General features: G+C 44.2%; 2 protein-coding genes across 3 annotated transcripts; one reads left to right on the forward strand and one right to left on the reverse strand.

Annotated features, from left to right (window-relative positions):
• Positions 1 to 548: 548 nt before the first annotated feature.
• LOC136534857 (STOREKEEPER protein-like) lies at positions 549 to 2,363 on the forward strand. The gene has a single exon (XM_066527219.1). It carries the CDS (start codon positions 762 to 764, stop codon positions 2,097 to 2,099), a length of 1,338 nt encoding a protein of 445 aa, XP_066383316.1. The 5' UTR covers positions 549 to 761; the 3' UTR covers positions 2,100 to 2,363.
• A 2,028-nt stretch (positions 2,364 to 4,391) lies between these two features.
• Positions 4,392 to 6,920, reverse strand: LOC136534866 (uncharacterized). Of its 2 annotated transcripts, XM_066527228.1 has the most exons (3): positions 6,788 to 6,920; positions 6,027 to 6,220; positions 4,392 to 5,694 (listed from the first exon to the last, which is right to left on the reverse strand). In XM_066527228.1, the coding sequence occupies exon 3, from the start codon at positions 5,691 to 5,693 to the stop codon at positions 4,974 to 4,976; it is 720 nt and encodes a 239-aa protein (XP_066383325.1). In that variant the 5' UTR covers position 5,694; positions 6,027 to 6,220; positions 6,788 to 6,920; the 3' UTR covers positions 4,392 to 4,973. The 2 variants fall into 2 exon arrangements, with proteins under 2 accessions (XP_066383325.1, XP_066383327.1); XM_066527230.1 differs by lacking the exon at positions 6,027 to 6,220.
• Positions 6,921 to 11,896: the final 4,976 nt, after the last annotated feature.

Raw genomic sequence — 11,896 nt, forward strand, 5'->3', positions numbered from 1 at the left:
TGCAGTTCATTCTTGATAATAAACCACAGTATTCCATCAGTTTTGATAAACAACAGGAAAAAAACAGGGTTCGGTTCAGTTTTTCGGTACTTCGATTCGGTATGGCATAGAAACCAAAGCCGAAGCCGAACACCGAACTTCACAGAACTGAAAACCGAAACCAAACTGAAAAACCGATCTACCAACTATTCGGTTCGGTTTCGGTTCGGTATTCGATTTTCGGTAAAAAAAAAACGCCTAGGCTGAGCCGTGGCGGGGCACTCTGGCCATGCCGCCGCCGATGCGCGCCTCAACCGGCAACGACGAGCTCCAGGGTACGGACCAGGGCCATCGGAGGCCGCGCCACACAGGCATCTGGGCAACCTGTGGAATGGAGGACGCGGTGGACATCGGCGGCGAGGAGAAGGCGGTGTTCTGTCCATCCCTCTGCTCACAGGAAAGAAAGAAAGAAAGGATATGGGCAAATGTGGAAGGTAATTTTTTTTATTATTTCTGAGTTATAAAGTCACCTAATGATACTCTGACGGGTTGCACATATTTGATAATAGCAATCTAGCGAAGCGCCGTCGCGGATGACAAACCAGCGAAGCACACCACCCAGGATGGCATAATTCCAATTTTCTCGTCGCTGGGCCCAGCAGAGAGAGCATCGCAATTCACACCAGCGCGACGAGAGGAAGAGGAGTTTCTCAGCCGCAGCCGCAGCCGCCGAACCACCCGGCGCCGAGGCCCTAGGCGCGCTTGCTCCCCCCGCCGCCCGCATGGCACCGAAGCGCCCGGTGGCGGCGGCCTCGGGGTCGGCGTCCGAGGCATCCGACGCGGAGGCGGACGTGGCCCACCACCAGCCGTCCTCCCCGTCCCCGTCCAAGACGCCGCCGCCCAACCCTAACGCTAAGTCCGCCGCCGCCGGTCCCACCTCGGCGGCGGAGGACTCCACCGCGGCCGGATCCGACTCCGAGGCCGCCTACGACTCTGACGCGGACCACCGCCCCCCGCCCCGGAAGGCGGCGGCAGCGTCGTCGCCCTCGCGCAAGCCCAGGAGCCCCAGGCCGCGCTCCCGCTCCCCGGACGCCGCCTCGTACTCCGACGTCGCGGCATCAGACGCCGACGCCGACGCCGACCCCGCCGCCGGAGACGGCGCCGACTCCGCCGCCGACGACAACGCCTCCCCGCTCGCGCTCCGGCCCCCACGCCCGTCCCGCGCTGAGGCTGCCGCCATCAAGCCCCTCAGCTCGCGCCCCATGGATCCGCCGCGCCGCTCCATGGTACCCTCTTTCTCCGAGCCGCGCTCAAAGCGCCCCCGCAGCGTCGCCGTCCCGTCATCCGTGGAGCAGCTCAAGAGGCCGACGCGGCTCTGGAGCCTCCGAGACGAGATCGTCATCCTGCGGGGCTTGGCCACGTACCGCGCCAAGCGTGGCGTCCTCCCCGGCTCCATGTATGACATTTCTAAGCTCCACGGCCACATCCAGAGCGAGCTCAGTGTTAAGGTAACCCCTACGCAGCTCAGTGACAAGGTACGGCGTCTCAAGCAGAAGTACAACCTGCTTTCGTCCCGTGGCAAGAACGGGCGGGATCCAGGCTTCCCCACCCAGCACGAACAGAGTGTTTATGAGATTGGCAAGAAGGTTTGGGGAGCAAGTGCTAATGGTGGAGGAAGTACCGGTGGTGATGGGTATGAGATTGGTGGTGGTGGTGATGGTGACAGTGAAGAGGAGCACGAGATTGCAGAGACTGATGAGGATGTGGATAGTGGGTGGGATGAACGCCCGCCCAAGAACAGGAGGGTTATGCCAATCGATATGGCAAATGGAAACGGGGCTGGATTTGGGGCTGTGAATGCCAATAGAAGAGGGAAGTTTGATATTGAGAAGGGAAAGGATGCTTATCCATACCTTTGGGAGACTGTAGAGGATCTGTCAAAGGAGCACCCGAATGGGGTAGCATTCAAGAAGGCCTTTGAGTTGATCGAAGGCCCCAAAGCGCGTGGGATAGAGGAAAAGCTGCGAAAATTCAGGCTCACAGAGATCAGACACCAGCTGCGCCGTATGGAACTGATGAAGGAGACAGTCAAGATGGTGCTTGATGCGCTGGAGGGTTGACTGAGTAATGAATGATCTTCTGGTGGGTGAGTAGTGCAATGTTTAAAGGAGTAATCAGTGTCTTCTTTTGTTTCTAGATACAGTTTCTGTGGCTGAATTACTTAACTTTCATGGACAAGGTGCACTTGTCTCAGTAAGAATTTAGGTACAGAACAGGGAGTGAGAGTGATGGTGTTTCCCTTGTTCTTGGTGGATCATAGTATTTTCTGTCTCTTAGGTGCTAACTTTTGTGTTATATGGTATACAGTTTCTATGTTTAGTTAAGTTTGGTTTGATGCATCTGCATTATGAAGGTTTTGTTCTATTTCACTCCTTTTGTGGTGCTTTTTTTTTTACTGTATCTACAAATTGGAATGCCATGCTTGGTGATCCGGCTGAGTATCATGGTTCAGAATCTACTAGATTTAGGTTGGTTTTTATATTGATATATAATGTTCAGAACCTACTAGATTTAGGTTGTTTGATGCGATAGGATGATTAATTTTAGATGGTTTTGTAGTTGATTGTCAAAACCAAGGAGGATCACAATAATCTCTCTGTGCAAAAGCATCTGTATCCTTTACCAAAACCAATCCTGATGATGATCTCTTTGTGTTCTCCCACTAGTTTTATGGATATATGCATCTTGGTATTTTAGATGTTATTTGTACACATCCATGTGCCTATGCGCCTCTGTAAATGGCTCTGTACTTCGGGCATATTGGCATCCATGGCACTCGGTTAGGAGTGATGTGTTCCTTGTTGGGTTGTTCTGCCTGAATCTGCTGGGTTTTTTTTATACCCCCTCCGTTTTTAAATACAGTATATGACGTTTAGGACTTTGAACTAATTGTGAAAATCAGGATGTATTTTGTTCTCTTGCTTAGCTTTTTACCTCAAGCTCTTTATTTGCTTTCATATTTCTGGGGATCATGATGTGAATGAGAGTCATGATCATTGTCTATCATGAAGTGCTCTTATCATTCAGCAGCTTAATGTCAGTGTTGATTTTAGTTTTTGGTCCATACGTTGTAAAGTTTGCTGACGCATATGCTTCCAAACTTAGCATCTTCTATGGTGATATGATAATAGACAAGTTGAAAATCTGACACTTGAGCAACTGCGATCCGGGTTCAGGATGAGTCCAAATCGGACAATGAAGTGAATTTTGTCGTTTGATGACTTCTCTTGTCTTTCTTGAATGGTGCTGTTCACAATTATGTGGGTTTGCTGATTGCTGTCATTACAGTTGCCCAAATGCGCTCCTCTGAACAAGACCACACTGAGTTACTGATCATAGCCTAACTACGGGCGTTTGGATTTTGATGTGACCTTTTTTTTTACCTCTACTCGATGTGATATTGTGATTGTTCGTTACGAGTCTCTGTATCATCAGTTTGTGGATCCAACTGGTTAACAAGATCTCGCCTAGTAGGCCTTGTTCGTTTGTCTTAAAATTCGGCTTATTTGGCTTCTTTTTTCAGCCAGAACAGTGTTTTCTTTCACAACAATTCAGCTAGAACAGTGTTTTGGTTTGTTTTTTCAGCCAAATTCAGCCAAGCGAACGGGGCCATGTGAAATGATCAGTTCATCACAACGCTGTAGAAACCTGCAAAAGATTTCAATCAAAAGCATAGGGAATCTTGGCATGAGGGGGCCGCGCTGCGCCGGCGGCGCCCCAGTTACACTGGCCGGTGCGGTGCCGTGCCGAGGCGAGCGTGAGAGTGGCGGCGCTTGTCCTGTCCCTGGCGATTGGCGAAGACAAGAGTACACGACACGAGTATCGATCAGCAATCCACCCCCAGGCCTCCCCATCTGGAAAATCCATGGGTGGTCGCAGATGAACGACGCATCGTGGAGCCAAGTTTGTCCCAGGAGGAGGCAAGAGCAATCTTTGCCGAAAATCCAATCTGCCCTTGCTGTTCTGATAAGGCAGGCATGCCGCAACATCATGCACTGATGCAAAACGAGGTCGCCGCTCTGATGCAAAACGAGGTCGCCGCTGTCTTAGATGGCGTCGTGAAGGTTGGCCAAAACATGCCACATCGGTTTAGCTGTGCTTCTGTCAACTATTGACCAAGCGGCATTCATCGGTTACCAAACTCCTAGTGACAGAACAGACCACTTAACATTGTCAGGCCCTGGTCGCTTCTCTTATAATCCGTCTTTTTCAGCTTGTTTTTTTAGCCGGAATAGTATTTTTCTCTCATAACAATTCAGCCGGAACAGTGTTTCGGCTTGTTTTTTCAACGAAGCGAACGGGGCCTCCAGTTAGTTTGAAATTATGTGCATTGTCCAGTTTCACTTCATCAAGCTGGTATGCCAATGAAATCCACATGCAGAAAAAGTTAGAAGAAACTATCTTGTTCGGTACAAACATGGAATCAGAATATAGGTAGTCTATAATTCAAGCTCCAGAGCTCAACGAAACCATGTTCTTTGAAAGTACGAAGCTACAGATCTTCCATGAATACTCACAAGTAATAATACCCAACATTTGCCTTGCAAAATAATTGAAAGCAGTAAATGCAGAAAAGGCAAGATTTCGTTTTCTGAACAGGAACACATTGCATTCCATAAGAAACAATTATGTCATACAATGGGATGGTGCACAAGAACAGTGCATCACATGACACACTAGAGGCTAAATGAATATGAACAAAGCCCCATGCCACTCAACCAGCCATTATCACTGTTATTGAAAAAATCCATCAAAGCTTAACAGTATGTTTCATTTCAAGATGACCATTAAGCATACCCTGAGAACAGATGAAGACTAGTATTGCTTTGTCGGGTCAGAAATTGTGTATCGGCAGGGGGCCAAGTCGGGGATTCATTGTAAGATTGCCTGCAGGATCAACACAGGCTCTCACATTTCAGCGAGAGATCCAGAGGTTATGGATCAGTGGTTTCTGCGCTAGCACTTTGCAGTGAATTATCATTGGTAGCGCCATGACGATCACCACCCTCTCGCGAAGCAGCCACAAGCTCATCAAACTGCAGCATGAGAGAAAATAACCTTCGCATAACCTCTGAAGTAGTTGAACAAATCATATCTTGCAATGAACTTCGAAATATAAGCCGCTTCCATCTGTAAGCATGTAGGGGGTCCACAGCTCGTGGGTTTGCAGAAGGGTGCTTCTTTTGGACATGCTTGCAGAGCTCTCTGTATGTGCCCATGTATGAACAGCCATCTTCCATGCAGCTCCTCCTCTTGTGATTCAGCTGCTTCCGAGCAGGCTCAACCAAGGTATATCCCTTGACCTCACCACGGCAAAGGGGACACGCAAGCTCTATTGCATCTGGGTACTCAGAGGCTTCTTTTCTGCATGACTCTACAAGCTGATCAAGACAATTTGAGTGCTGGTAGTTGGAAGAACAAATATATGGACGACAGCCATTGCCATGTGATGAACAGAGTAGAAGAACAGCGTTGTGTGGGAATTCCATGCATACTGGACAAGTTGCATCTGTCCACGCACATTTCTCTATGGCTGCAAATGGTATCTCCTTGCTGGAAACTTTTTTGAATCTAGAACTACTGTGGGGTTTCCTGTGATGTGATGATCTAAGCTGATGAGATGAACTTTTTTTGTTCCTCGTATACTTGGTCATCCTGAAAGGATTGTAAGATGTAATATTAAGTTAGATGCCATGGAGTCTATTAAAAGAAATACACTGTCCATATTACAACAAAAAACTGAAGGTACCTGGATGATAGTATGATACTATGATTGCTAGCACAAGGACATTTATATTTTGCTTAATTATTCTGACCTATCCCATAGTCAAGAATCATAATAAATTTAGTAGAGACTAAACTCATTTACTTTGTTATCCTGATCATTATTATATAAGCATGGAAAATATAAGTTGAACATTGATACTACCTCATTCACAAATAATATATATTTTTCCATTAAATTATCAATCAGTTCAAATACTTACAAGTTACAGAAATGTCTGGTTTTGATCAGAAACTCAGTGGAGACTGTTTCTACCAACTTTGAACCTCTTGTTTTGGTTCAGGACAAGTTTCAGAGGAATAAAATCAGATGTATTTGGCATGTATAAACCAGAGATGCATATTTATTTTCACCACAGAGATTGCAAAGGTCCATCTTTGATATTCCTAGCAACCCCTGAAAAATGGACAGCATGTATATTCATGGTTGCTATACTGGAAAAAAATGGCATTTCAAACAGAACAAATTTACGGTAGAGAGTAATTTCCATCACATTCTCATCATGTGGGTATGGCTAAGTTCAAACACTCAAATGTCCTGTGACTTGTAAGAAAGTAGAGACTAATAACTAAAAATAATATGGCGACAACTTTAGCGTAATAGCAGGAACATGGATTTTACATGAAACATGCAAAGATCTATGTATCACTTATCAGTGGTGATACATATAAAACTGTCAACCCAAATCCCAGCACACAGGCATATGTGTACATGTGGAATATTGTGTCTGATATTCCTAAAATCTTCTTTATACTAACCAAGCATTCTATAAAATGTTATCAGAACCGGAAACCAGGCATCGCGTGCACCAGGGCGGACCCAGCAAAGGGACATGGATGTCCAACCGATATTTTGTTGCAAAAAGTTCGAAGTTAGGAGGCATCAAATAGCCAAATAGCCTTAGATTAGGGTTTGGGTCCTCGGCTTCGCACAGCAGGAAGGGAAGAGAAGGGGTGGGAATACCTTGTGGGTGCTTGTCGCCGGCGACGAGGCCGGCGAAGGCCTCAGCACCAGGCGTTGGGGCGGCGGCGGCGGCCACACCAGTCGTCGGAGCGCGAGAGGGGGGAGAGGCAGAGAAACGAACGCGGCACGCGGGTTCGTGCGGAAGGGAAAAGGAAAATGCGGCGGACGGTCGGCCCAGTCTGGGGTTGTTCGGCCCGCGGAGAGCGCACTCGCGTGCGGACCTCCTGGGCCGTTTCTTTTTCACACATTTCTGCTGCAAATATTTTCTTTCTCTCCTTTTTTTTCATTTTATATACATTCTTCTTGATTTCATCGTATCTATTCTTTCCACTAATCGCACCGAGGCACGTGCCGACCAGTTTCGATGAAAGTTTTATGTGAGTTTATTAGCATTTGATAGACTGTTACATAGATATTTTTTATGATATAGTAACATTTTTAATAGGAGAAAGAAGAAATGAATCTCTTGACACGATTACTAACTCTATACGAGCTGTGAAATTAAATGTCTACGAAATACTCCCTCCGTTCCTTAATATAAGTCATATAGATTTTTAAAGAAAATTTCAAAATATAGGTACGTATCAGCTCCCACGCCGATTAGTTTGGAAACCTTCTCACCGTACATAGCACATGCCCCAACTAATCTTTTAGATTTAGGAAGTAATCTGATTGGGAGAGAGAAGATTGCATGATTTTCCTTTTTTTCTTCAGTCTCACATTCTTCCCAAAGCCGTGCGTTAATATTAGTGCTAAAAACTATATGGCTTATATTAAGGAACGGAGGGAGTACTAGAATGCCTACATTTAAAATGGATGTTTCATCGAAGTTTTATTGTATATACCGCGGCAGTCTTGGAAACAACGACACTAGGCTTTCCACTGAGAATGACCTTAGTGGGCTTATGGGCTGGACTACTAATCTAGGGTGCATGTAGGTCTGGTTGAAAAAGCATACAGACTAAAAAAATTAGGTGGGCTTATGTAAACATTTTTTATTTCACCATTATGTTTCCTACAATAAATTCTTCAAAACAAGACCCTATATAAATATATTTAGATAAAATTTTATTTAATGATATTTTTGTTATGAAGATAGAAAATTTTCTTCTATTAAGCACCAAATTAAGATGATGTCCTAGATCCAAGATAAAATGTTTTGCCTTTATAAGACAGATGTTCTATGTTCAAGAGAACAATATTTCAAATTTATGAGAATAAAATTCACTGCTTTTGTTGGCCAAACCTTTTACTTCACTGCTTTTGTTGGCCAAAACTTTGGATAATTGTTTAGGCATCTAAGTGATTTTAAATGAAAACTTTGTCAACTAAAAAGGTGTAAGATTTCCCATAGTGGACTATCCTAGGGACCTCACCACGCTCTTCCTCATTCGTTCACTATTTGCTCCAATGGCAATTCGTAAAACATTTTTGCAACATATGCATTGTCCACACTTGGCTCCTGTCTGGTAAGCGCGCCTTCCAATAAATGGCTATTCAGTGTTGAAAGGTCTTAATTGGCTAGAGGGGGTGAATAACCTAAATTAAAATCTACAAACCACTAGACCAATTTGATTAGTACAACAAATAGCGCAATGCAATTTTGCCTAGCCTAGTGTTTGTTGCAAGCCACCTATCCAACAATTCTAGTCAATTATGATCTCTATGGCACACAAAGCTATGTCACTACACTAGTAGGAATATCCACTTCTATGACGAATAGCTTTCATTACTGAAGGAGCCAAATTCGTCATAATTTCAGTTCTATGACGAATTTATGACGAAAACGGTTCGCCATAGAAGCCGCGTCATTCTTGAAATTTAATGACGATTTTAGAAAATCGTCATAGATATGGCTTGATCTGTGACGAAAACTGAACGTCATAGAACTACTTTGGCATGGCATCCACGCTGGTGGTTGCTTCCGTTAGAGATGCTTTCCATGTGTACATGCTATAGCCAGTTGCATTGGAGATGGTTCGGGTACGTATCATCTTCTTATTGCACAATGTGGCCATCTCTGGTTCTTACACGTTCTAGGTTCTTACTGGACCACGTGTCGGGACCCTGTTGTTTCACATGTCTGTTTTCTATTGGCACGCGTATCGTGTTGCGGTTGGGTCACGTGTCACTTCTTCATTAGACCATGTGTCGTATTTTTATTGGTCCACGTGGCTTGACTACAATACTCCACGTGCCTATCTTTTACTCGACCACGTGTCTCGATGTTGTACGTCCACGTGTTAGTTTTTTATTGGGCCACGTGTCGTGACCTGAGCTGCCCACGTGTCTTTTTCTGATTCAACCACATGGCAGGATGGATTTACACCACGTATTTTGTTTGTATTGGCCCACATGCCCTGTCTTGGCTCTTACATGTGTCATTCACTGGTTGGTCCACGTGTTAGATTCTTATTTAACAACGTGCCTATGCCGGTTCTACCACGTGTACACCAATCATTATTACATCAGAAAAAATAATTTTAGATCTACACTACTGCACAAAATGACTACATAAATAATTATATTAAACCTGAATCAAATAACAGTAGTTCAACTCAACAGCAAACCACTAACAGAGTTCACATATCAAGCCATCAAAATTTCACATCAAAACAACAAACAATCCACGTGTTCACTGAATCAACACGATTGAGAGTTACCAGCGCTTAAGAGCATGATATGCTCACGGAGCTTATTGTACTCCTCCTGTTGCTGTTTCTTCAACTCCTCAAATTCACTATAAGTGTTTTCTGTCTTCCTCTTCAGTTGATCCACTTGTTCGGCGAGGACAGCTGAACTTTCTTGATGAGCAGCAAGCCATTCTCGAAGTCTGGAGCAGCTTGTCCTAATACCAGCATTCTTCAAAGAAAAGGTGTTGCAGCTGACCTAGAAGAGGACCTTGGAAATAACATCAGCAATAGATTCTGCTCATATAATTTCCATAGCTTCCTACAAAAACCAAGGAGTAAACATTAGGAAGAGAACTTAAATTATAGAACCAAGAGATTATTTCATTACAAGTAATGCATAGGTCTTCCTCAGCCTACCACCGATAGAGATTCATAAGCACAATGCATAGGTAACAATTAACTGTTATTTCATTACAAGTATTACATAGGTCTTCCTCAGCCTACTGCCGACAGAGATTCATAAGCACAATGTATAGGTAACATATTAACTGTTGTAATATTACAACTTTAAAATGATGGTGCCACTTTAGGCTTCTCCTACTTTTCCTTCTTTTATGCTAATGGCTTCAACAGATTTCAAGGAAAGCAAATGAAGGTACTTACCACTGCTCTTGTAGCATCGCTTAGTCTCGTGTTGCTACCGGTATGGAAGTTGTTGAAGATTCCCACTGCATCAACATCTTCATGAGGTCGATCATGTTCTTCAATGAGAACTTCTTGATCGTGTCCTGCGTCCTTTCTGTTTTTGTCCTATTAAAATTGCACATGTCTTTCTGTTGATACAAAAGGCATTACGTATTTGATATAAAAAGAGTAACACAACCATCACTTACATATGCTTGCAGGTGGGCAATATAGGAGCGAGATCCTATAATCTGGTGGCACTTGACTTTTGCACGGTTTCACTTGTTCTGCTCCAAGACTACCTATAACCACAATCATGTTAGACCGTAGCACAAGTAGACCACATAAAGACTAGACAAGAAATAAATGAGTTCGCACACACACACACACACACCTTATTCTTCGAACTTAACCATATGTGGACAAGCGCACACCACTGTGTGTCATCCATGCAAGACATGGGAGAGGTCTTTCTGATTTCATCAGTGGGGACGCCGTTGAAGTAAGATCGCTTGAACCTGTACCATGTCTGCCGTACAACATACTATAATACACTCGTACATGCTTCTTTTGTTGCTTCATCATTGTCATCAATGGCTAGCCTCAACTGTAGAAGTGTGAATGCAAATTAAATCCATTACTAAGTTGCTAAAGGCAGAGTTGATGGTCAACAGAGGATATACATACTTACAGATAGCTTGGCCACAAATCTATTAAGAAGTTTGATCTGTTGCTCGTAATGTTTCCAGTGCAGGAAAATTGGTACTTGAGACCTGACTACTACACCTGCCTCTGAGGCAAACTTGGCAGCATGCAATGGATCATGTGGCCTTCTGTTCCCCTTGATAACTGAGATGGGCATCCTTGTTCCCATTGATTGTGTGGTTTTGTGAACCCCAACCCCCTTAGTTGCTTGCCTCGACTTCCTCGCTCTTCTCTGCAATAGTACTACACAGTTTTTATACATTCAGATTGTTAGAAAAGTAACATGGATATCAAATAATGTGACTTGATTTATAGACATGTCTAAGGTAGTACCAACCTTTGCAAGTTTGGTCATTCTGCTGGTGGGGAGGTGGCATCTCCTCTTCGGCATGGCTAAGGTCATCTTCACGTGACCAGTCCCTCATAGGGCTTTCTTCGCCTTGTGCGTGCTAACTTTTGGACCTAGTTGGAACTACAAGATGCTGCAACTCTGCTGGACTAGTTAGCATCACTCTCTTGGATTGCCATCCCCTAGGACCCATATCAGTGATGTCTTTTGCCCTGCTAGCAGGGGCTTCTCTATGACTTGTTCAACCCATAGCCTGAAATTGGAGAAACAAACTTAAGCGGCAAGCATGTAAAAATTGCATTGCTATCCACACAGCAAAGAATTGAATTGCACTACTACCTAAATCAACCCTCCTCCCATCCCAACATGACAAGATAGAACAAGCACCTCAATTGCAAGGGGTATTGGCTCTCCTAAATCTATATCTGTATCACCATATCCCTGAACACGCTCCCCTACTTTAGGGAGATATTCCAGATGTCAACATGTAAATCATAAAGGCATTTATTGAGTTAACCTTGTACCGAATGTCAACAAAACAGAGCAGGAGCGTGTAAATTAGGTGCCTAAACTATAGCTTATACGGAAGCCATTACTTAAATAAAGCACATTTGAACTATAGCTTATACGAAAGCTACTATACTCGAATAAAGCACATGTGAACTACAATCAACTAAGAAACATGTAACCCCATCACTATAATCTACATGTCCTAGGTTGAACCACTAGAATACAGCA

The sequence above is a fragment of the Miscanthus floridulus genome, unplaced genomic scaffold, assembly GCF_019320115.1.
Source record: "Miscanthus floridulus cultivar M001 unplaced genomic scaffold, ASM1932011v1 os_2356_3_4, whole genome shotgun sequence".
Taxonomy (NCBI): Eukaryota; Viridiplantae; Streptophyta; class Magnoliopsida; order Poales; family Poaceae; genus Miscanthus; species Miscanthus floridulus.